The sequence below is a fragment of the Salmo salar genome, chromosome 09 (genome assembly GCF_965601325.2).
Source record: "Salmo salar chromosome 09, fSalSal1, whole genome shotgun sequence".
Lineage (NCBI taxonomy): Eukaryota > Metazoa > Chordata > Actinopteri > Salmoniformes > Salmonidae > Salmo > Salmo salar.
The window spans coordinates 144702649-144728563 of record NC_138299.1 but is presented as its reverse complement, the minus strand read 5'-3'; the positions used below and the strand labels follow the sequence as shown (position 1 = coordinate 144728563).

Below are 25915 nucleotides of genomic sequence, written 5' to 3'. Positions count from 1 at the left end.
TCTGATCCCACCATCACATCCAGCTGACCCCAGGGTTATTTCACTTGTTCTTCTGATCCCACCATCACATCCAGCTGACCCCAGGGTTATTTCACTTGTTCTTCTGATCCCACCATCACATCCAGCTGACCCCAGGGTTATTTCACTTGTTCTTCTGATCCCACCATCACATCCAGCTGACCCCAGGGTTATTTCACTTGTTCTTCTGATCCCACCATCACATCCAGCTGACCCCAGGGTTATTTCACTTGTTCTTCTGATCCCACCATCACATCCAGCTGACCCCAGGGTTATTTCACTTGTTCTTCTGATCCCACCATCACATCCAGCTGACCCCAGGGTTATTTCACTTGTTCTTCTGATCCCACCATCACATCCAGCTGACCCCAGGGTTATTTCACTTGTTCTTCTGATCCCACCATCACATCCAGCTGACCCCAGGGTTATTTCACTTGTTCTTCTGATCCCACCATCCCATCCAGCTGACCCCAGGGTTATTTCACTTGTTCTTCTGATCCCACCATCCCATCCAGCTGACCCCAGGGTTATTTCACTTGTTCTTCTGATCCCACCATCACATCCAGCTGACCCCAGGGTTATTTCACTTGTTCTTCTGATCCCACCATCACATCCAGCTGACCCCAGGGTTATTTCACTTGTTCTTCTGATCCCACCATCACATCCAGCTGACCCCAGGGTTATTTCACTTGTTCTTCTGATCCCACCATCACATCCAGCTGACCCCAGGGTTATTTCACTTGTTCTTCTGATCCCACCATCACATCCAGCTGACCCCAGGGTTATTTCACTTGTTCTTCTGATCCCACCATCACATCCAGCTGACCCCAGGGTTATTTCACTTGTTCTTCTGATCCCACCATCACATCCAGCTGACCCCAGGGTTATTTCACTTGTTCTTCTGATCCCACCATCACATCCAGCTGACCCCAGGGTTATTTCACTTGTTCTTCTGATCCCACCATCACATCCAGCTGACCCCAGGGTTATTTCACTTGTTCTTCTGATCCCACCATCACATCCAGCTGACCCCAGGGTTATTTCACTTGTTCTTCTGATCCCACCATCACATCCAGCTGACCCCAGGGTTATTTCACTTGTTCTTCTGATCCCACCATCACATCCAGCTGACCCCAGGGTTATTTCACTTGTTCTTCTGATCCCACCATCACATCCAGCTGACCCCAGGGTTATTTCACTTGTTCTTCTGATCCCACCATCACATCCAGCTGACCCCAGGGTTATTTCACTTGTTCTTCTGATCCCACCATCACATCCAGCTGACCCCAGGGTTATTTCACTTGTTCTTCTGATCCCACCATCACATCCAGCTGACCCCAGGGTTATTTCACTTGTTCTTCTGATCCCACCATCACATCCAGCTGACCCCAGGGTTATTTCACTTGTTCTTCTGATCCCACCATCACATCCAGCTGACCCCAGGGTTATTTCACTTGTTCTTCTGATCCCACCATCCCATCCAGCTGACCCCAGGGTTATTTCACTTGTTCTTCTGATCCCACCATTCCATCCAGCTGACCCCAGGGTTATTTCACTTGTTCTTCTGATCCCACCATCACATCCAGCTGACCCCAGGGTTACTTCACTTGTTCTTCTGATCCCACCATCACATCCAGCTGACCCCAGGGTTATTTCACTTGTTCTTCTGATCCCACCATCACATCCAGCTGACCCCAGGGTTATTTCACTTGTTCTTCTGATCCCACCATCACATCCAGCTGACCCCAGGGTTATTTCACTTGTTCTTCTGATTCCACCATCACATCCAGCTGACCCCAGGGTTATTTCACTTGTTCTTCTGATCCCACCATCACATCCAGCTGACCCCAGGGTTATTTCACTTGTTCTTCTGATCCCACCATCACATCCAGCTGACCCCAGGGTTATTTCACTTGTTCTTCTGATCCCACCATCACATCCAGCTGACCCCAGGGTTATTTCACTTGTTCTTCTGATCCCACCATCACATCCAGCTGACCCCAGGGTTATTTCACTTGTTCTTCTGATCCCACCATCACATCCAGCTGACCCCAGGGTTATTTCACTTGTTCTTCTGATCCCACCATCACATCCAGCTTACCCCAGGGTTATTTCACTTGCCCTTCACTTCCTCTTACATCTCCACTGTACCCCTGTCCACTTTGTCAGGACTCTGGTCAAAGTGCTGACATGCTTCCTCATCTACATCACTGGCTCTCTTTGAATATTAGCTGGGCATGGGTGACTTTGCAGGTTGTGTGAAAAACTGTGAATGTAATGTAGCTGTGTATTGGTGTTTGTATATGGGAGTGTAATTGTGACTGTTTGGTCGAAGTGATTCAGTTTCAATTATGGGAGAGGGTACAATGGTAAATGTGTTGGAATGGTTTTCACTATGTATGCACTGTATATGGTGTGTGTGTGTGTGTGTGTGTGTGTGTGTGTGTGTGTGTGTGTGTGTGTGTGTGTGTGTGTGTGTGTGTGTGTGTGTGTGTGTGTGTGTGTGTGTGTGTGTGTGTGTGTGTGTGTGCGTGTGTGTGTCAGGATAGATTAAGCCAGTTGAATGGGACGTACCCAGGGGTTGTGTCCAGGTAGGGTTGTCCTATTCATGCACCAGCTCGTGTCAACACACACACATCTCCGTCTACACACACACACACACACACACAATCCTGGATGGTGGTTATCCCCTGCAGGAGTCTGGCTGTCAGCCCTGACCGATACTAAGAGGAGCTTATTTCAGTGTGTATAGAAGGGTGTACTGTGTGTGTGTGCAGGGCTGGCAGGGCTACAGTTCCATGGGGTTACTCTGTATAGGCCATCAAAGTGTTCTGGGAGTGTGCTGGTCTAAACAGGTCTGGGAGAGGAGCCAATCTCTGCAGGACCATAGCATACACATGCTTGCGCGTGCGCAGACACACACACACATGCAGAATGGATGTAAACCTTGTTGTGTATAAGATGGAGAAAGAGAATGAGAAAAAATCAAATGTTATTAGTCACATGTGCTGAATAAAACAGGTGTAGGTAGACCTTACTGAGAAATGCTTCCTCATAAGCCCTTAACCAACAATGCAGTTCAAGAAATAGAGTTAAGAAAATATTTACTAAAGTAAAAAATTCAATAAAAAGTAACACAATAAGAGGGGGGGGGGGGCAGTGTAAATAGTCCTGGTAGCCATTTGATTAGCTGTTCAGGAGTCTTATGGCTTGGTGGTAGAAGCTGTTAAGGAGCCTTTTGGACCTATACTTGGCTATCCGGTACTGCTTGCCGTGCGGTAGCAGAGAGAACAGTCTGTGACTAGGGTGGCTGGAGCCTTTGACAATTTTTTGGGCCTTCCTCTGACACCGTCCAGTATAGAGGTCCTGGATGTCAGGAAGCTTGGCCCAAGTGATATACTGGGCCGTACACACTACCCTCTGTAGCGCCTTACGGTCAGATGCCAAGCAGTTGCCATACCAGGCGGTGAATCAACCGGTCAGGATGCTCTCGATGATGCAGCTGTAGAACTTTTTGAGGATTTGGTGTTGTCTTGCCCTCTTCATGACTGTCTTGGTGTGTTTGAACCATTTATAGTTTGTTGGTGATGTGGACACCAAGGAACTTGAAACTCTCAACCCGCTCCACTACAGCCCTGTCGATGTTAATGTGGGTCTGTTTGGCCCTCCTTTTCCTGTAGTCCACGATCATCTACTTTGTCTTGCTCACGTTGAGGGAGAGATTGTTGTCCTGGCACCACACTGCCAGGTCTCTGACCTCCTCTCTATAGGCTGTCTAATCATTGTCGGCGATCAGGCCTACCACAACTTAATGATGGTGTTGGAGTCGTGAGCTTAGTGATGAGCTTTGTGGGCACTATGGTGTTGAACGCTGAGCTGTAGTCAATGAACAGCATCCTCACATAGGTGTTCCTTTTGTCCAGGTGGGAAAAGGTAGTGTGGAGTGTGATTGAGATTGCGTCATCTGTGAATCTGTTGGGGCGGTATGCGAATTGGAGTGGGTCTAGGGTATCCGGGATGATGGTGGTGATGTGAGTAATGACCATCCTTTCAAAGCACTTCATGGCTACCGACGTGAGTGCTACAGGACGGTAGTCATTTAGGCTCGCGTCACTGGGCAGCTCGCGGCTGGATTTCCTTTTGTATTCCATAATAGTTTGCAAGCCCTGCCACATCTGACGAGCATTGTAGCCGATGTAGTAGGATTCAATCTTAGTCCAGTATTGATGCTTTGCCTTTTTGATGGTTTGTCTGAGGGCATAACGGTATTTCTTATAAGTGACGCGAGCTCCTTGAAAGCGGCAGTTCTAGCCTCTAACTCAGTGCGGATGTTCCCTGTAATCCACGGCTTCTGGTTTTGATATGTACGTATGGTCACTGTGGGGGCGATGTTGTCGATGCACTTATTGATGAAGCTGGGGACTGGGGTGGTAACCTCCTCAATGCCATTGGATGAATCACGGAACATATTCCAGTCTGTGCTAGAAAAACAGTCCTGTAGTGTAGCATCCGCGTCATCTGACCATTTCTATATTGAGCGAAAAGTACTTCCTGCTTTAGTTTTTGCTTGTAAAGAGGAATCAGGAGGATATAATTATGGTCAGATTTGCCAAATGGATGGTGAGGGAGAGCTTTGTATGCATCTCTGTGTGTGGAGTAAAGGTGGTCTAGAGTTTTTTTCTCTGGTTTCACATGTGACATGCTGGTAGAAATTAGGTAAAACTGATCTAAGTTTGCCTGCATTAAAATCCCCGGCCACTAGGAGCGCCGCTTCTGAATGAGCATTTTCTTGTTTGCTTACGGCCTTATACAGCTCGTTGAGTGGGGTCTTAGTGCCAGCATCGGTTTGTGGTGGTAAATAGATGGCTACGAATAATATAGATGAGAACTCTCTTGGTAGATAGTGTGGTCTACAGCTTATCATGAGGTACTCTACCTCAGGTGAGCAATACCTCGAGACTTCTTTTATATTAGACATCGCGCACCAGCTGTTATTGACAAATAGACACACACCCCCGCCCCTCGTCTTACCAGACGTAGCTGCTCTGCCCTGCCGATGCACAGAAAAGCCAGCCAGCTCCATATTATCCGTGTCGTCGTTCAGCCGGTGAAACACAAGATATTAATGTTTTTCATGTCCCGTTGGTAGGATAGTCTCGACCGTAGATCATCCAGTTTGTTTTCCAGTGATTGCACGTTGGCCAATAGAACCGATGGTAGTGGTGATTTTACTCACTCGCCTACAAATACTCATAAGGCACCCTGACCTTGGCCCCCTGTATCTCAGTATTTTCTTCACGCGAATGACAGGGATTTGAGCCTTGTCTCCGGGAAGCAGTATATCCTTTGCGTTGGACTCATTAAATAAAAAACATTTGTCCAGTTCGAGGTGAGTAATCACTGTTCTGATGTCCATAAGCTCTTATCGGTCATAAGAGATGGTAGCAGCAACTTTATGTACGAAATAAGTTACAAACAAAATAGCACAGTTGGTTAGGAGCCCGTAAAACGGTAGCCATCCCCTCCGGCGCCATTATGACTTAAACTTAAAGAAAGACCCTAGCAGTATGTGTCAGAGGACTTCCTGTGTGTGAAGGCTGAGTTTAGGGCTGAGCCACAGTAAAATGGGCTCCCGAGTGGCGCAGTGGTCTAAGACACTGCATCTCAGTACAATAGGCGTCACTGCAGTAATTGGTTCAAATCCAGGCTGCATCACATCTGGCCGTCATTGGGAGTGCCATAGGGCGGCGCACAATTGGCCCAACGTCGTCCGGTTTTGGCCATCATTGTAAATAAGAATTTGATCTTAACTGACTTGCCTAGTTAAATAAAGGTTTGTCGTGTCTTTGGCATCATTAAACTGAAGACTTATTTTTATCAAATAAATTCTCTGTAATTATTATTACGTGATTAAACTAACTTAATCATGTAAATGTAATTAACAAGGAAGTCGGGGCACCAAGGAAAATATTCAGATTACAAAGTTATAATTTTCCTAATATAACTTTCAGATATTTTAATCATCCATATCATCCATACATCAATTGTCTCAATCATTTATTCATTAACTAACTAAATAATCACAGAAATGCACACACAAACAAACAAGTAGATATGGTCACAAGGAAATGATAGGGGATGTGCCCTAGTGTGCTAAACTGGTATGGCGGCTTGTTAGACAAAGGGACTGAGAAGGGCGTGAAAGATAAAAGACACTATACAGTTGATAATTATAACATTGAAATGCTACTCCTTTGCACATGAATGTTCACTCATTCGGGCATAATTGCAATCGATATATATATTTACGCTCAGTGTGTCGTCGTGATCTCTGTTGGAAAGTTTGTTTCTGTTGGAGAGTTTGTCCGCCCTCTCTCTCTCTGCCGTGGTTAGAATGGATAGTTCAGAGTAACATTCAGCAATGTTGTTAAAGAATAGGTGTTTCGTCGGTTGTCGGTTCTCGCATTCACAGGTACATCATTTCTAGCTGCAGACTAGTAATTAGTATCGAAGAGTAGCTCTTATTCTGTCGGTATCGATAGTCTCAGAGTTTAACCACGTGGTATTATGGTTAAGAATTCAGCAATCTACTCAAACCTTAGCCCTCTCGGTTATCGAGGTAAGCTGGTCTGAAGATAAATTCCCAAGGTGGGGGTTATATTCAGAAAAGCAGAAAAAGGCTGTCCCATGACACCAGATCAATGTCTGTGCTTATGGGGCGGGCCAATGACTTAGTTAACTTTAAAGGGAATTGGGTTCCCTTTCATTAAACAGTTTAAAATCACATTACATAAGTTCACAAATAGTTTCATCTTTACTCATTCATTTTATACAACAATTAGATGCAAGCCTCATAACTGAGACTCTTGTATAAACAGAGTTATGGTGATATGGCTGTATTGTCTCTCATGAGTTTCACAAACATTAAACAAATAGACCGGTCGTAGCTGGATTCTTCCTCGACCATGTACACCTTCTCCAAAACATGTACATTGCTCAGTCCTCAAGTTCTATGCTGGAGAAGAGGTTCCTTTGTTCTCCTGTGAAAACTCACTCTCTCTTGTACTCTGGCCATGAGGAGAGAACTCCTCAAGGAATTTATGACCTGCCTAACAGAACCTGTTGGTAGGGGGTGAACGAGAGAGGGAGAGGGATGGTACTCACTATCCCCAAAGAGGGCAACGTCATGACAAGTTAAATAAATTAAAAATAATAATAAAAGAATTTGAATGAGAGAATCTATCTCTGTGAGAATCAACAGAGAACAGCGGAGAGGGAAATAGAGAGAGATAATTTAAATGGAAATGAGATGAAAGGGATGAGGAAAGAAAGAGAGCGAGATAAAGATGAAATAGAAACAAGCTGAAAAAAGAGGGAGATTGAAATTTAAAGAAGAGTAAAATGAGATGAATGAGAAAAGGAGAGGAACACAAGGCATGTGGCTAAGGGAGAAAGAGGAGAAGTAAAAGAGGAATGAGAAAAGAGATGGATTGGATGGAATTTCAAATAGAGGAGGGGAATGAGGAATGGAAGGCCATTGAAGCAGCGGAGAGAAAGAGGTAATTTGTGATTGGCTGGTGACAGTGAATGGAGGTGATTGGTCAGCTCGTCTACGGAACACTGGCTCTGTCACATGCCGATTCACTTCAGCCACGGAGAAACCCACGTTCGTCTCCCCTGTGTGTGTGTGTAATACAATTATTTGCTTGTACTGCAGTGATGCCAATTATTTGTTTATCATATATGCATAGTCACTTTAACTATACATTCATGTACATACTACCTCAATTGGGCCGACCAACCAGTGCTCCCGCACATTGGCTAACCGGGCTATCTGCATTGTGCCCCGCCCACCACCCACCAACCCCTCTTTTACGCTACTGCTACTCTCTGTTCATCATATATGCATAGTCATTTTAACTATATCTACATGTACCTACTACCTCAATCAGCCGGACTAACCGGTGTCTGTATGTAGCCTCGCTACTTTTATAGCCTCGCTACTGTATATAGCCTGTCTTTTTACTGTTGTTTTATTTCTTTACTTACCTATTGTTCACCTAATACCTTTTTTGCACTATTGGTTAGAGCCTGTAAGTAAGCATTTCACTGTTAGGTCTACACCTGTTGTATTCGGCGCACGTGACAAATAAACTTTGATTTGATTTTATATTTGTCCTATTTTATGTACAAGTGTGTATTAATATACGTGTGAATTGGAAATGTTTTTTTTTGCATATCTCAACTCCCCCTGAGACACCCTCGGAGAGTGGTCATTATCAACTATTAGGGTTAAGTGCCTTGTTCAAGGGCACATCAGCAGATTTCTCACCTTGTCTGTGTGAGGATTCAAACTAGTGACCATTCAGTTACTGGCCCAAGGCTCTAACCGCTATGCAACCTGCCACCCCGCTGGGCAACCTGCCACCCTGCTGGGCTACCTGCCACCCCGCTGGGCTACCTGCTACCCCGCTGGGCTACCTGCCACCCCGCTGGGCTACCTGCCACCCCGCTGGGCTACCTGCTGTTTGTGTGACATACAGATCTGAGACAGATCTCTCATTTCTGATTGTATATTTGTGTGACAGACTGTACATACAGTGCCTTGCAAAAGTATTCATCCCCCTTGGTGTTTTTCCTAGTTTGTTGCATTACAACCTGTAATTTAAATAGATTTTTATTTGGAACTTATGCAATGGACATACACAAAATAGTCCAAATTGGTGAAGTGAAATGCACAAAATATCTTATTTTCAAAAAATTCTAAAAAATAAAAACCTGAAAAGTTGTGCGTGCATATGTATTCACCCCATTTGCTATGAAGCCCCTAAATAAGATCTGGTGCAACCAATTACCTTCAGAAGCCACATAATTAGTTAAATAAAGTCCACCTGTGTGCAATCTAAGTGTCACATGATCTGTCACCTGATCTCAGTATATATACAGCTGTTCTGAAAGGCCCCAGAGTCTGCAACACCACTAAGCAAGGGACACCACCAAGCAAGCGACACCATGAAGACCAAGGAGCTCTCCAAACAGGTCAGGGACAATATTGTGGAGAAGTACAGATCAGGGTTGGGTTATAAAAAAATATCAGCAACTTTGAACATCCCATGGAGCACCATTAAATCCTTTATTAAAAAATGAAAAAAATATGGCACCACAACAAACCTGCCAAGAGGGGGCCTCCCACAAACTCACGGACCAGGCAAGGAGGGCATTAATCAGAGAGGCAACAAAGAGACCAAAGATAACCCTGAAGGAGCTGCAATGCTCCACAGTGGAGATTGGAGTATCTGTCCATAGGACCACTTTAAGCCATACACTCCACAGAGCTGGGCTTTACGGAAGAGTGGCCAGAAAAAAAGCCATTGCTTAAAAAAAAAATAAGCAAACACGTTTGGTGTTCGCCAAAAGGCATGAAGGTACTCTGGTCAGATGAGACTTAAATTGAGCTTTTTGGTCAAAGCCCAGACCTCAATCCAATTGAGAATCTGTGGTATGATTTAAAGATTTCTGTACACCAGCGGAACCCATCCAACTTGAAGGAGCTGGAGCAGTTTTGCCTTGAAGAATGGGCAAAAATCCCAGTGGCTCGATGTGCCAAGCTTATAGAGACATACCCCAAGAGACTTGCAGCTGTAATTGCTGCAAAAGGTGGCTCTAAAAAGTATTGCACGCTCAAGTTTTCTGTTTTTTTGTGTTATTTATTGTTTGTTTCACAATAAAAAATATTTTGCATCTTCAATGTTGTGTAAATCAAATGATACAAACCCCCAACAAATCCATTTTAATTCCAGGTTGTAAGGCAACAAAATAGGAAAAATGCCAAGGGGGGTGAATACTTTTGCAAGCCACTGTACTGGTGTTTTGCAAGTGTGAATTATTTCCAGTGTTTGCATATATATCCAGGTAACATGTCTATATGTTTGTATGACCTCTCCGGTTTAGAACCTCGCTGTGATGTCAGTCTATCAACATACTCTGTCTTCCACAGAAGGACCTGTCAATCAAAAATCATATGCCGGCATCATCATGGGCACTCAATGATGGGGCTTGATGTCTGACCTGTTTGTGTGTGTATTGAATGTTTGTGATATTGACGTCTAACCTATGTGTGTGTCAAGGTGTGGCGGAGCAGTTTGCCATAGCGGAGGCTAAGCTGAGAGCCTGGTCGTCTGTGGATGGAGATGACTCTAATGACGACTCGTATGATGAGGACTTCATTCCCGCCAATGAGCCCACAACACAAAGCACAGGTACTGTACACACACACACACACACACAATCTTAATCAGACCTCCTCCAAAACTTCTAAAGATACTAACTAGACATTTTTCAACTTCCCAATTTGAGCCAATGCTACCCAATTACAACTGGAGTATCACTGAAGAGTGCAAAGTCCTCCTTTCTCATATCTTCATTTATTCCTACCTTGCTTTTTACCCTCCAGGCCCTGCACATCCTTTTCCCCCATCCCCCCACCTCTCTCTGTCTCCTCTCTCTCTGTCTGTGTGGTGACAAGGCTGTCTGTAACTCTTATTGTCCCAGTGCCCTACTTTCATCCTCTCACAAAAAAAGTTGGTCCCCAGTGAAATTTGATATCCCTCCTGCAAGTTTAATTAGATTATTTTGCTGCAGACAGTTTGTTGGCTGTGTGTGTGTGTATATGTATGGTTGTGTGTGGGGATGCCAATGCTTTTAGGCTGATTGCTTACTCCACTGCACCAAATATGACTGCGTTGTTTTGCTTGAAAATGTCATTTATTTTAATTTAGTATTATGTATTTTATTCCGTAACACTACAGTGTATGGCTGAGAAATTGCCCCAAAGGCACAGATCTAGGATCAACTTGAATGGTATAACCTTCACCCTTTCCAGATTTAGCCTGATAAGTTAGTTTCATTAAATAATGAATCTGCTATAATTCCATAACAATCCATTGCTCTGTCATCAGTAGGGATCCTAGTTTTTCCTGACTACGTGACCTGACCTTGTCAGGCATGGTCAGACATTAGCAGGGTTATTCAGTATACTTACTGTCTCTCTTCTCCCCCTTCTCTGTATCCAGAGGTGCCTCCTTACCTGAGGAACATTCTTCACAGTCAGGTGTGTCAGCACCTGGGTCTGCGGGGGCCGTGCTGTGAGGGGGCAGGAGGAGGAGAGGGGGGAGACAGGCCCTCCCCCACCTCCACAGACACCCTCTGCTCCAGCCTCTACAGCCTGGACGAGCAACACCCCTTACTGCGAGATCTCACCCATCACTGCAGTAACAACCATGGTAACACCGCCGAGCTGGCTGCCAAGATCCTCTCAGCCCTGCAAGGGGGGGAGGAGCTGCTGTTGGCCCGCCTCCAGAGGGTGGGGCAGGGGGTTAGAGGGGGAGGGGACTTCAACAACCTGGGGGGTGGGAGGAGCCGGCCGGGGGGGGAGGAGTCACCTTGCTACTCTGTGACCTACTCCGAGACCTATCTGTCACCTGGGGAAGACGAAGGTACGCCCTGCAAAGACTATGAGGGCACCGTGGGCCAGGGAGAAGGAGAGCGCGAGGTGTACCCACCTGACTATGCCACCCACAGGAAGGTCTCAGATGTAGCCTCCTCCGGGGTGGTGTCTCTGGACGAGGATGAAGAGGAGGAAAAGGAGGAGGAGGATAGGGAGAGAGAGCAGAGAAACCAATGACTGTCCTGTCATTGATTTTTTTGTTAAATCAACTGTTCATCCCTCCATCTCTCCGTCCCTCCCATGGCCTCTGACATGTCTAAACCTGTCTGCATGTTTTTTTCATGACTTGAACTCTTACTGCAGTGTAACCTCTCTGTCTTGGCCTCATCGCATCATGTCGATCCCCTACCCGCCTGTCCCCTTGACCATTTGATATGTATCAATATATTTTTGTCTTGAGGCGTCCAAACAATCTTTTCTATCAATGTGAAGCAGGAGAGCAGGACTGGCTGTCACAGGCTTCAGTAACAAGCCCAACGATTGGTCTGTGGTTTCAGTAAGAAGCCCACGGATTGGCCAGTGGGGTTCAGTGCTCCAGCCCCCCACAACAAGAAAGCGAGTGACTGCTAAAAAATAAAAGGGACACAACTGACAGGAAAAAGACTGAACCTTAAAACTCTGAAATATCTCTGCATGTGTTTGCAAGTGCTGAACTGAACTTGTGTGCTGACCTGGTCTTGAGCACGTCGGTTTTGTAGTTTGGGCTGTTCTGTATAACCCCTCCCTTCCTCTGCCCCCAACCAGATACAGTATATCCCATTGGAGATGTTGGGCGCGTTCCTCTGCCCAGGCGTTGTTGACGCATGCCAGATCTTACAATGCCTGGATAGGTATTTTACGTATCAGCTACCCACATATGATATACCAATCTGGTGCCCGACGGCACAGTCGATGACGTGGCACGCAACCATTGGATGATGCATGCAATGTCTGAGAAGGGGAGCACTAACCCCTAGCATCCTTCTGGGCATGGCTTGCTGAGAATGCCAAACTACCGTATGTAACCTGTCACCAACAGTTATGAGAAATGCTGGAATGTCTTAAAAGTGACAGGAAATATGTATTTTAAAAACAAAAAAATGATTGACAGAAATGATATGCTTTTATTGTACTAGTTTTCTATCATTCAACATGTTGTTATTATAATTATTCTGAATATCATTATGACTAACTGTCATAATGACATACTTTAGCTACCAGATTTTGTTTTTGGTTCTATGGTTTCCTGTATGGAATTCTTAAGACCAATGGTTCTCTTAAAAAACAACGAAGACAAAAACACAAATAGAATGTTCCAGAAGTGACCCTTTGATGAAAGAGATGTTGTTTGGTGGAGAAATTGTTGTACAAAGACAGAAACCTAGTTTCAGTGAGGAGGTGTTGAGTTGCATTGGAGATTTTCTATATTTTTGTATGCGTTGTCTTGCTTTAATCTTTGCCTATGCGGCGTGCCAGTGTATGTGGTTTTTGCACGAAGCTAACGTGGCTGTAGATTTCTCCTTTCTTTGTTATCACTGTGTGATATAGTATACCGGGAAAAAAATACAAATATGAACAAAAAAAGGTTTATTTAATTTTGAAAGAGGATACTGTGATACGGTTTGTTATTGTCATTATCCTCAATGGAAAAGTTTCATTTTCTTTGTAATTATATTGGACTTCTTTCTTTCCTGTTCATAGCTGCTCGTGAAGCAAAATTCCAAGTTAATTTTCTTTCCACTCTTTTTCAAAGGATGTCAGGAAAAGGGCATTTTTTGTAAATATATCGAAATCATTCCATTGGCATGGTGATCTGAGGAACCTTAAATTGGTTTGGTCAGAGGGACTGTCACTCATACAACTCAGGAAGTCCCATTGGTTCAGAGCGTCAGTATATCCCGCCCCTACACAACAAGCCACTGCTCACTCATCCTCTTTCACAGTGTGTGTGTGTGTGTGTGTGTGTGTGTGTGTGTGTGTAGGGAAATGTATTCAAGATTAAAGCACATAATTAGTGCTCAGTTCACCTCTTCAATCCTTTACTGATTTGTTCATGAAAACCCTAGTGTGTGTGTGGTGAAATATTACACAGTCAACAAGCTTGCATTTGTGCGTCCGCTCCAAAAACCCCTAATGCAGCGATTCCCTTTAAACAGTGTTTTAGTATAGCAGTGTTCTGACTGAAGGTAAAAGGCTTGGCCTACATGATGCTTTTGGAAAGGACAACAGACCAATCACCGTTCTCCCTTTTTGGAAACGAAAAATGTGTTTTAGACTTTCTACCAGAGAGATGATTAAAAGTATAGGTGGTGTCATACATTTTAGCACCATGATTTGAAAGGAAATAACTGAATTCTTTGATGATGACACTAACAACTGGTGGATTGAATGAGAGACACAAATTCAACTCAGGGGAAACCATTACGGCTGTGCCTTCATTTATAACCTTAGACCTCTGATTGGTCATACGGTCAGGTCAGTTCCATTCATTCTGTCCAATGACACATGCTAACCCACCATTGAGTCAGAGCCATAGATCCACTTGACATCCACAACATGCAGACATTTACATTATGGTTCTACACTGAACTATTCACAATATGTAGAAAGACACTTTGACAGCTGGGTGTTTTTTCTAGAATGCATCTTGTAATGCTTTCTGATTCTAATGCAGTGTTCTGTGCATCCATTTATCATGGTTGATGAGACTGTTTGGAGTACGAGTTTCTTACTTAGTGCTCTGCTCACTGTTCTTTTAAGTTCATCGAGTTGCTAATGTTTATCTTTCTGCCTATTACAGCTGTACAAAGTTGCTCATATGGTATTGGTCCTCCTCTTTGACAAGGTCAAGGGTTAAAAGTCAAACTAGAGTTGTGTAAGGTTAGATCCTGTTACATCTGTTTCCAGCTTGTCCTGGTGTTTAGTGTATTGGAGGGTTTGAGTATTGTCTAGTTGGAGGGACACTGCGTCACTGTCCTTTCACTGACATTACAGAGAGGGGATGTGTGTGTCCGGGGCAAGGTTGTGATTTTTGTCCTGTAGCTACGACGTGTGTTGCATTGTTCTCTGTCCCCCCCAGTCTGGCTGCACGCGCACTCACTGAAAGTGTCCCCCTGGTGGTGTGTGACTGGCACCTTGGTTCCGGGCATCTCGTTCACACACAGCTGTCACACACACTCTCCCTCTGTCTCCATCTGTCTCATTTTCTCTCCCCTTTCTCTTCCCCTTCTCCTCTCTGTCTCTGTCCCTTTGTCTCCCGCATTTCCTGTCTCCCACTTTCACCCTCAGTCTGTTTCCATCTCCTTCTATCCCTCCTTCTCTCTCTCTCTCCCTCCCTTCCTTCCTCCCACTATCCTTATTCACAGGAGCCCTCTCTTACGTAACAGGGACGGCAGGGCTGAGTGCTACCTTTGCCGACAGGCAATTAGCCAGCGATGATGAAAAACAACTGATGGACATGTAGAGCAATGGGAGATGGAAATCTCTCTTTATTTTATCCTCTCCTGCTATGTGTCTCTTTATCGTTCCTGTCTCTCCTTCTGTCCTAATACGAGTCTTTTGAGGTTAACTGCCCCAAAAAGCTGATGGTGGTTGCTGTAAGAGGCGGGTGATGTAACGGGGTGGCGCCACTGTCCTGTGATTGGATGAATGTCCTATGATTTATACTACGTCAACCAATGGGAATGAGCGTCCCTTTCCTAGTGTGGCACAGATGGATTTTAAAGGGAGGTGTGTGTGTGTGTGTGTGTGTGTGTGTGTGTGTGTGTGTGTGCGTGTGCGAGAGTGTAGAGTGAGAGAGTGGCAACATGTTCTGTGGGTGGCCTGTTGCTCTAGGCCAGTACTGACATTGGGCACTTATCACAGACTTTGTGTGTGTGTGTGTGTGTGATAGACATGGCCGGGAGAGCGCCCCTGTGAGGCAGTGGCGAGTGGGAGGAGGCGATACACTACGTTAACATTTCATTCTAAAATCAGGGGCATTAATATGGAGTTGGTCCCCCCTTTTCTGTTATAACAGCCTCCGCTCTTCTGGGAAGGCTTTCCACTAGATGTTGAACATTGCTGCAGGGACTTGCTTCCATTCAGCCAGAAGCATTAGTGAGGTCGGGCACTGATGTTGGGCGATTAGGCCTGGCTCGCAGTTGGCGTTCCAATTCATCCCAAAAGTGTTCGATGGTGTTGAGGTCAGGGCTCTGTGCAGGCCAGTCAAGTTCTTCCACACCAATCTCAACAAATCATTTATGTATGGAAACAAGAAAGGGCCTTCCCCAAGCTGTTGCACAAAGTTGGAAGCGCAGATTCGTCTAGAATTCCATGGTATGCTATTGCGTTAAGATTTAATTTCACTGGAAGTAAGGGGCCTAGCCCGAACGATGAAAAACAGCCCCAGACCATTATTGTTCCTCCACCAAACTTTATGCATTCGGGCAGGTAGCGTTCTCTTGGCATCCGCCAAACCCAGACTCGTCCGGCGGACTGCCAGATGGTGAAGCGTGATTCATCACTCCAGAGAACGCGTTTCCACTGCTCCAGAGTCCAACGGCGGCGAGCTTTACATCCCATTTCATTAAGCTCCATAGGCAGTTTGGAGCTTGGTAGTGAGTGTTTCAACCAAGCTCTGTGAGCTTGTGTGGCCTACCACTTTGTGGCTGAACCGTTGTTGCTCCTAGACGTTTCCACTTCACAATTACAGCACATACAGTTGACCGGGGCAGCTCTAGCAGGGCAGAAATTTGACAAACTGACTTGCTGGAAAGGTGGCACCCTATGACGTTGCCATGTTGAAAGTCACTGAGCTCTTTAGTACAGAACATTTCACCGCCATTGTTTGTCTATGGAGATTGCATTGCTGTCTGCAACGGGTGTGGCTGAAATAGCCAAATCCACTAATTTGAAGGGATTTCCACATACTATAAAATATGAATATTCAGCCTGTAATCACCCAATTGCTCTCACCACCACACACCCACAGGGTTAACATCTAGACACAACAGGCCTGTTGAACATCTAGATACTACTGGCCCTCTGTTGAACATCTAGATTACTACTGGCCCTCTGTTGAACATCTAGATTACTACTGGCCCTCTGTTGAACATCTAGATTACTACTGGCCCTCTGTTGAACATCTAGATTACTACTGGCCCTCTGTTGAACATCTAGATTACTACTGGCCCTCTGTTGAACATCTAGATTACTACTGGCCCTCTGTTGAACATCTAGATTACTACTGGCCCTCTGTTGAACATCTAGATACTACTGGCCCTCTGTTGAACATCTAGATTACTACTGGCCCTCTGTTGAACATCTAGACACTACTGGCCCTCTGTTGAACATCTAGACACTACTGGCCCTGCGTTGAACATCTAGACACTACTGGCCCTCTGTTGAACATCTAGATTACTACTGGCCCTCTGTTGAACATCTAGATTACTACTGGCCCTCTGTTGAACATCTAGATTACTACTGGCCCTCTGTTGAACATCTAGACACTACTGGCCCTGTGTTGAACATCTAGATACTACTGGCCCTCTGTTGAACATCTAGATTACTACTGGCCCTCTGTTGAACATCTAGATTACTACTGGCCCTCTGTTGAACATCTAGATTACTACTGGCCCTCTGTTGAACATCTAGACACTACTGGCCCTCTGTTGAACATCTAGATACTACTGGCCCTCTGTTGAACATCTAGATTACTACTGGCCCTCTGTTGAACATCTAGACACTACTGGCCCTGTGTTGAACATCTAGATACTACTGGCCCTCTGTTGAACATCTAGACACTACTGGCCCTCTGTTGAACATCTAGACACTACTGGCCCTCTGTTGAACATCTAGATACTACTGGCCCTCTGTTGAACATCTAGATACTACTGGCCCTCTGTTGAACATCTAGACACTACTGGCCCTCTGTTGAACATCTAGATACTACTGGCCCTCTGTTGAACATCTAGATACTACTGGCCCTCTGTTGAACATCTAGATTACTACTGGCCCTCTGTTGAACATCTAGATTACTACTGGCCCTCTGTTGAACATCTAGACACTACTGGCCCTCTGTTGAACATCTAGATACTACTGGCCCTCTGTTGAACATCTAGACACTACTGGCCCTCTGTTGAACATCTAGACACTACTGGCCCTCTGTTGAACATCTAGACACTACTGGCCCTCTGTTGAACATCTAGACACTACTGGCCCTCTGTTGAACATCTAGATTACTACTGGCCCTCTGTTGAACATCTAGATTACTACTGGCCCTCTGTTGAACATCTAGACACTACTGGCCCTCTGTTGAACATCTAGATACTACTGGCCCTGTGTTGAACATCTAGACTACTACTGGCCCTCTGTTGAACATCTAGATTACTACTGGCCCTCTGTTGAACATCTAGACACTACTGGCCCTCTGTTGAACATCTAGACACTACTGGCCCTCTGTTGAACATCTAGACACTACTGGCCCTCTGTTGAACATCTAGATACTACTGGCCCTCTGTTGAACATCTAGATTACTACTGGCCCTCTGTTGAACATCTAGATTACTACTGGCCCTCTGTTGAACATCTAGACACTACTGGCCCTCTGTTGAACATCTAGATACTACTGGCCCTCTGTTGAACATCTAGACACTACTGGCCCTCTGTTGAACATCTAGACACTACTGGCCCTCTGTTGAACATCTAGACACTACTGGCCCTCTGTTGAACATCTAGACACTACTGGCCCTCTGTTGAACATCTAGATACTACTGGCCCTCTGTTGAACATCTAGACACTACTGGCCCTCTGTTGAACATCTAGATTACTACTGGCCCTCTGTTGAACATCTAGATACTACTGGCCCTCTGTTGAACATCTAGACACTACTGGCCCTCTGTTGAACATCTAGACACTACTGGCCCTCTGTTGAACATCTAGATTACTACTGGCCCTCTGTTGAACATCTAGATACTACTGGCCCTCTGTTGAACATCTAGACACTACTGGCCCTCTGTTGAACATCTAGACACTACTGGCCCTCTGTTGAACATCTAGATACTACTGGCCCTCTGTTGAACATCTAGACACTACTGGCCCTCTGTTGAACATCTAGACACTACTGGCCCTCTGTTGAACATCTAGACACTACTGGCCCTCTGTTGAACATCTAGACACTACTGGCCCTCTGTTGAACATCTAGATTACTACTGGCCCTCTGTTGAACATCTAGATACTACTGGCCCTCTGTTGAACATCTAGACATTACTGGCCCCCTGTTGAACATCTAGATACTACTGGCCCTCTGTTGAACATCTAGATTACTACTGGCCCTCTGTTGAACATCTAGACATTACTGGCCCTCTGTTGAACATCTAGACACTACTGGCCCTCTGTTGAACATCTAGACACTACTGGCCCTCTGTTGAACATCTAGACATTACTGGCCCCCTGTTGAACATCTAGATACTACTGGCCCTCTGTTGAACATCTAGACACTACTGGCCCTCTGTTGAACATCTAGACACTACTGGCCCTCTGTTGAACATCTAGATACTACTGGCCCTCTGTTGAACATCTAGACACTACTGGCCCTCTGTTGAACATCTAGACACTACTGGCCCTCTGTTGAACATCTAGATACTACTGGCCCTCTGTTGAACATCTAGACACTACTGGCCCTCTGTTGAACATCTAGACTACTACTGGCCCTCTGTTGAACATCTAGATTACTACTGGCCCTCTGTTGAACATCTAGATTACTACTGGCCCTCTGTTGAACATCTAGATTACTACTGGCCCTCTGTTGAACATCTAGACACTACTGGCCCTCTGTTGAACATCTAGACACTACTGGCCCTCTGTTGAACATCTAAATTACTACTGGCCCTCTGTTGAACATCTAGATTACTACTGGCCCTCTGTTGAACATCTAGATTACTACTGGCCCTCTGTTGAACATCTAGACATTACTGGCCCTCTGTTGAACATCTAGACATTACTGGCCCTCTGTTGAACATCTAGATTACTACTGGCCCTCTGTTGAACATCTAGTCCCTACTGGCCCTCTGTTGAACATCTAGATTACTACTGGCCCTCTGTTGAACATCTAGATTACTACTGGCCCTCTGTTGAACATCTAGATTACTACTGGCCCTCTGTTGAACATCTAGATTACTACTGGCCCTCTGTTGAACATCTAGATTACTACTGGCCCTCTGTTGAACATCTAGATTACTACTGGCCCTCTGTTGAACATCTAGATTACTACTGGCCCCCTGTTGAACATCTAGATTTCTACTGGCCCTCTGTTGAACATCTAGATTACTACTGGCCCTCTGTTGAACATCTAGATTACTACTGGCCCTCTGTTGAACATCTAGATTACTACTGGCCCTCTGTTGAACATCTAGATTACTACTGGCCCTCTGTTGAACATCTAGATTACTACTGGCCCTCTGTTGAACATCTAGATTACTACTGGCCCTCTGTTGAACATCTAGATTACTACTGGCCCTGTGTTGAACATCTAGATTACTACTGGCCCTCTGTTGAACATCTAGATTACTACTGGCCCTGCATACAGAACTAGGAGGCAACAGCAGTCTGCTGTAAACGTCTCATTGGAGAGCTAGAGTGTAATCTTCACAGATTAGAGAGTAGAGCTGGGAGTGGAGAGTTGGGCTGTGTTTAACCCACATTAGCCTCTGCCGCCACAGCAGTGCTTAATTAAAACGACCCACAATTCCCTGTGCGCTGGGCGGTGAGGTGACACCAAGGTAATGTCGTGGCTCCGGTGCACATCTAAACACGCACACAGACACATAGATGCACATTAAAACACACTTGCATACACACACACTTCGCTGTAATTACCTTAATTGTGAATGCAACTGGTATACAGAGCCGATGAAGGAAATGCAACAGCTTTATATGTAAAAAGATGCAATATACCAAGAGCACTTAGTCTCCCACTGTTCGCCAGAAGCAAGCTAACCATAAAACAAAGGCTACAACTATAAGAGCCAGAGTGAAAGTACCATGTCACCTCTTCCTGTCGCTCCTCTTACTGATAACTGTGAAACTTCACCTCTATCATTACACACACCCCCACCTCTAATCCCTCAGAGATTTAATCTTTTATCACCATTCTCTCATTTCGTTCCTTTCCTCTCATTTCCTTCCTCTCATTTCCTTTCCTCTCATTGCCTTTCTTCTCATTGCCTTTCCTCTAATTTATTTTCCTCTCATTTCCTTTCCTGTCATTTATTTTCCTCTCATTTATTTCTCAAATTTCCTTTCCTCTCATTTATTTTCCTCTCATTTGCGTTCCTCTCATTTATTTATTTTCTCTTGTTCTTTTGGCTGAATGTACTACTTTGAATATTGCCACGTGATTAAAAAAAAAATGACCTGGCCTTTGTTTGCTGCACCTGACATAATTTGATGACATCATTTGAAGTTCTTAATAAAATATCCTTAATGTTCTTTGCAAAAAAAATAATGAAATCCTGACTTGGTATGATTGTGTGATTTCCTGGCTCGATGGAAGGGAATTATGGAAAAAATAACAAATTAAGTTGTAGAGTTTCTGCAAAGCACTTAACAATCACATAGGATTCCAAGAAGCTGCTGAATGTATTTGATTTGATAATGTACTTTTCCATTAACTCAGCTCATTACACATCATTATAGAACCATTTATAGTCTCTGGAACAACCTTTACTCCTCTGAAAAGGATAGAACTCACTCACCTCACCCCTGTAACAAACACACACACACACACACACACACACACACACACACACACACACACACACACACACACACACACACACACACACACACACACACACACACACACACACACACACACACACACACACACACACACAGAGAGAGAGAAATAGACAATGCTATTTTGTTATCATAAAGTACCACTGACCGCCTGCCATTTTCTTGTGGGGAATGGTGTAAACAAATAGTTTCTCTCCCTGAGAGAAAGAAAAGGCCATTCCCTATAGGAAAAAAACAGTTATCTCTCAATCATTATAAACTGGGTGGATCAAGCCCTGAATGCTGATTGGCTGACGGCTGTGGTATATCAGACCGTATACCACAGGTATGACAAAACGTATTTTTACTGCTCTAATTACATTGGTAACCAATTTATAAAAGCAATAAGGCACCTCTGTGGTTTGTGATATATGGCCAATATACCACGACTAAGGGCTGTGTCCGCGTTGCGTCGTGCCTAAGAACAGCCCTTAGCCGTGGTATATTGGCCATATACCACACCCCCTCGGGCCTTAGTGCTTAAATAGAACATACCATAATAGAAAAGATATTGGCACAATGTAAAAAGCCAACTAAGCCTTGCAAAACTATTCATCCCACTTGGCTTTTTTCCTAGTTTGTTGCGTTACAACCTGTAATTTAAATAGATTTTTATTTGGATTTCATGTAATGGACATACAGAAAATAGTCCAAATTGGTGAAGTGAAAAGAAAAAAAGAACTTGTTTCAAAAAATAAAAAAAATTAAATAAACTGAAAAGTGGTGCGTGCATATGTATTCACCCCCTTTGCTATGAAGCCCCTAAATAAGATCTGGTGCAACCAATTACCTTCAGAAGTCACATAATTAGTTAAATTCAGTACACCTGTGTGCAATCTAAGTGTCACATAATCTCAGTATATATGCAGCTCTTCTGAAAGGCCCCAGAGTCTGCAACACCCCTAAGCAAAGGCAACCACAAAGCAAGAGGCACCACAAAGACCAAGGAGCTCTCCAAACAGGTCAGGGACAACGTTGTGGAGAAGCATAGATCAGGGTTGGGTTATAAAAAAATATCCAATACTTTGAACATCCCACAGAGCACCATCAAATCCATTATTAAAAAATGTAAAGAATTTGGCTCCACAACAAACCTGCCAAGAGAGGGCCGCCCACCAAAACTCACGGACCAGGCAAGGAGGGCATTAATCAGAGAGGCAAAAAAAGAGACCAAAGATAACCCTGAAGGAGCTGCAAAGCTCCACAGTGGAGATTGGAGTATCTGTCCATAGGACCACTTTAAGCTGTACTCTCCACAGAGCTGGGCTTTATGGAAAAGTGGCCAGAAAAAAGCCATTGCTAAAAGAAAAAAATAAGCAAACACATTTGGTGTTCGCCAAAAGGCATGTGGGAGACTCCCCAAACATATAGAAGAAGGTACTCTGGTCAGATGAGACTAAAATTGAGCTTTTTGGCCATCAAGAAAAACGCTATGTTTGGCGCAAACCCAACACCTCTCATCACCCCGAGAACACCATCCCCATAGTGAAGCATGGTGGTGGCAGCATCATGCTGTGGGGATGTTTTTCATCAGCAGGGACTGGGAAACTGGTCAGAATTGATGGAATGATGGATGGCGCTAAATTCAGGGAAATTCTTTCAGTCTTCCAGAGATTTGAGACTGGGACAGATGTTCACCTTCCAGCAGGACAATGACCCTAAGCATACTGCTAAAGCAACACTCGAGTGGTTTAAGGGCAAACTTTTAAATGTCTTGAAATGGACTAGTCAAAGCCCAGACCTCAATCCAATTGAGAATCTGTGGTATGACTTAAAGATTGCTGTACACAAGCGGAACCCATCCAACTTGAAGGACCTGGAGGAGTTTTGCCTTGAAGAATTGCCTTGAACAAAATAGGAAAAATGCCAATGGGGTTGAGTACTTTCGCAAGCCACTGTATATCTCCAGGGAAAAGTCTGACTTGGACATGAGAGAATATCGTCTTTGAAAAGTTTTTTCTAACACACACAGACATAAAAATTGTAAAACATCTGGCTGCAGATGACAATCATGTAACTCTCTACGTATGGGTATTGTATTGTGAATGTTAACAGTCATACGTGCTATAATACGAACTTGTTTTTATAACCATTTTATAGAATGATTTCAAAGAGTAATCGACATGATTCACAGAACATTTCTCCAACTGTAGTCCCACTTGGAAAGGAAGCAGATACTAATGTAACTGTTAATAAACAAATAAACAAGTCAACAGCTTTATACTGGCATAACGTGCTGGCATAAAATACTTAAATAAAGACCTGGCATAACATGTTGGCATAACATGCTGGCATAATGTACTGGCGTAACATGCTGGCATAAAGTACTGGCATTAAGTACTGGCATAACGTACTGGCATAACATGCTGGCATAAAGTACTGGCGTAAAGTACTGGCGTAAAGTACTGGCGTAACATGCTGGCGTAAAGTACTGGCGTAAAGTACTGGCATAACGTGCTGGCATAAAGTACTGCCGTAAAGTACTGGCATAACATACTGGCATAACATGCTGGCATAAAGTACTGGCATAACGTACTGGCGTAAAGTACTGGCGTAAAGTACTGGCGTAACATGCTGGCGTAAAGTACTGGCGTAAAGTACTGGCATAACGTGCTGGCATAAAGTACTGCCGTAAAGTACTGGCATAACGTACTGGCGTAAATTACTGGCATAACGTGCTGGCATAAAGTACTGGCGTAACGTGCTGGCGTAAAGTACTGGCGTAAAGTACTGGCATAACGTGCTGGCGTAAAGTACTGGCGTAAAGTCTGGCATAAAGTACTGGCGTAAAGTACTGGCATAACGTCTGGCGTAAAGTACTGGGGTACGTACTGGCGTAAAGTCTGGCATAACGTGCTGGCATAAAGTACTGGCATAAGTCTGGCATAACGTGCTGGCATAAAGTACTGGCGTAAAGTACTGGCATAACGTGCTGGCATAAAGTCTGGCATACGTACTGGCATAAAGTACTGGCATAAAGTACTGGCATAAGTCTGGCATACGTGCTGGCATAAAGTACTGGCATAACGTGCTGGCATAACGTGCTGGCATAAAGTACTGGCATAAAGTACTGTCATAAAGTACTGGCATAAAGTACTGGCATAATGTACTGGCATAACGTACTGGCATAACGTACTGGCATAACGTACTGGCATAAAGTACTGGCATAACGTACTGGCATAAAGTACTGGCATAACGTACTGGCATAACGTACCTGCATAAAGTACCGGCATAAAGTACCGGCATAACGTGCTGGCATAAAGTACGGCATCGGCCGGCATAAAGTACTGTCATAACGTGCTGGCATAAAGTACAGGCATAAAGCTGCATAACGTGCTGGCATAAGTACTGGCTAACTGCTGGCATAAACTACTGGCATAACGTACTGGCATAAAGTACTGGCATAAAGTACTGGCATAACGTACTGGCATAAAGTACTGGCATAACGTACTGGCATAAAGTACTGGCATAACGTACTGGCATAACGTACCTGCATAAAGTACCGGCATAAAGTACCGGCATAACGTGCTGGCATAACGTACTGGCATAAAGTACTGGCATAACGTGCTGGCATAAAGTACTGGCATAACGTACCTGCATAACATACTGGCATAAAGTACTGGCATAAAGTACCTCCATAACGTACTGGCATAAAGTACTGGCATAACATGCTGGCATAAAGTACTGGCATAACGTACCTGCATAATGTACTGGCATAAAGTACTGGCATAACGTGCTGGCATAAAGTACTGGCATAAAGTACCTGCATAACGTACTGGCATAAAGTACTGGCATAAAGTACCTGCATAACGTACTGGCATAAAGTACTGGCATAACATGCTGGCATAAAGTACCTGCATAACGTACTGGCATAAAGTACCTGCATAACGTACTGGCATAAAGTACTGGCATAACGTACTTGCATAACATGCTGGCATAAAGTACAGGCATAACATACTGGCATAAAGTTCTGGCATAAAGTACCTGCATAACGTACTGGCATAAAGTACTGGCATAACATCCTGGCGTAAAGTACTGGCATGAAGTACTGGCATAACATACTGGCATAAAGTGCTGGCATAACGTGCTGGCATAAAGTACTGGCATAACGTGCTGGCATAAAGTTCTGGCATAACATGCTGGCTTAAAGTAATGGTATAAAGTACTGGCGTAACGTGCTGGCATAAAGTACTGGCATAACGTGCTGGCATAAAGTGCTGGCTTAAAGTACTGGTAGAAAGTACTGGCATAAAATAACGTTTAAAAAGCAACGTTCGCACAACGTTCCCACAACCTTCTCAACCTGTTGTTCTCATTCTGTTATCTCTGACCGCATACCTAAAACATCTCTGAGTGCACCCCTTGGCTCAGTAATCTCTATGTTACTTTAGGGTTGTGTGTGTGTGTGTGCAAACTTGCATGCGTGAGGAGCACACGTCTTATCTCTTTTACCGTTATTCCTGGCTACCATCGCTGGACACACCACCTTGTAAGGAGAAAAGAGGACTACACGTTGGGGCCATAGCATGCCACTTTCCCAGAATGCTTTGGGACTTTGTTAAATTACACCCAGAGAGACAGCAGAGAGCTTAGTGTC

General features: G+C 44.5%; 1 protein-coding gene across 2 annotated transcripts in view; it reads left to right on the top strand.

The window, feature by feature from the left end:
- The window catches only part of LOC106613118 (protein FAM131A), a 35766-nt gene extending 19188 nt beyond the window's left edge, over nt 1-16578 (top strand). For both annotated transcript variants that reach the window (XM_014215072.3, XM_014215070.3), the window contains exons 4-5: nt 10146-10277; nt 11091-16578. In XM_014215072.3, the coding sequence (XP_014070547.1) occupies nt 10146-10277; nt 11091-11701 (743 nt within the window). In that variant the 3' untranslated portion in view covers nt 11702-16578. The remainder of the gene's footprint in view (nt 1-10145; nt 10278-11090) is intronic.
- Nucleotides 16579-25915: the final 9337 nt, after the last annotated feature.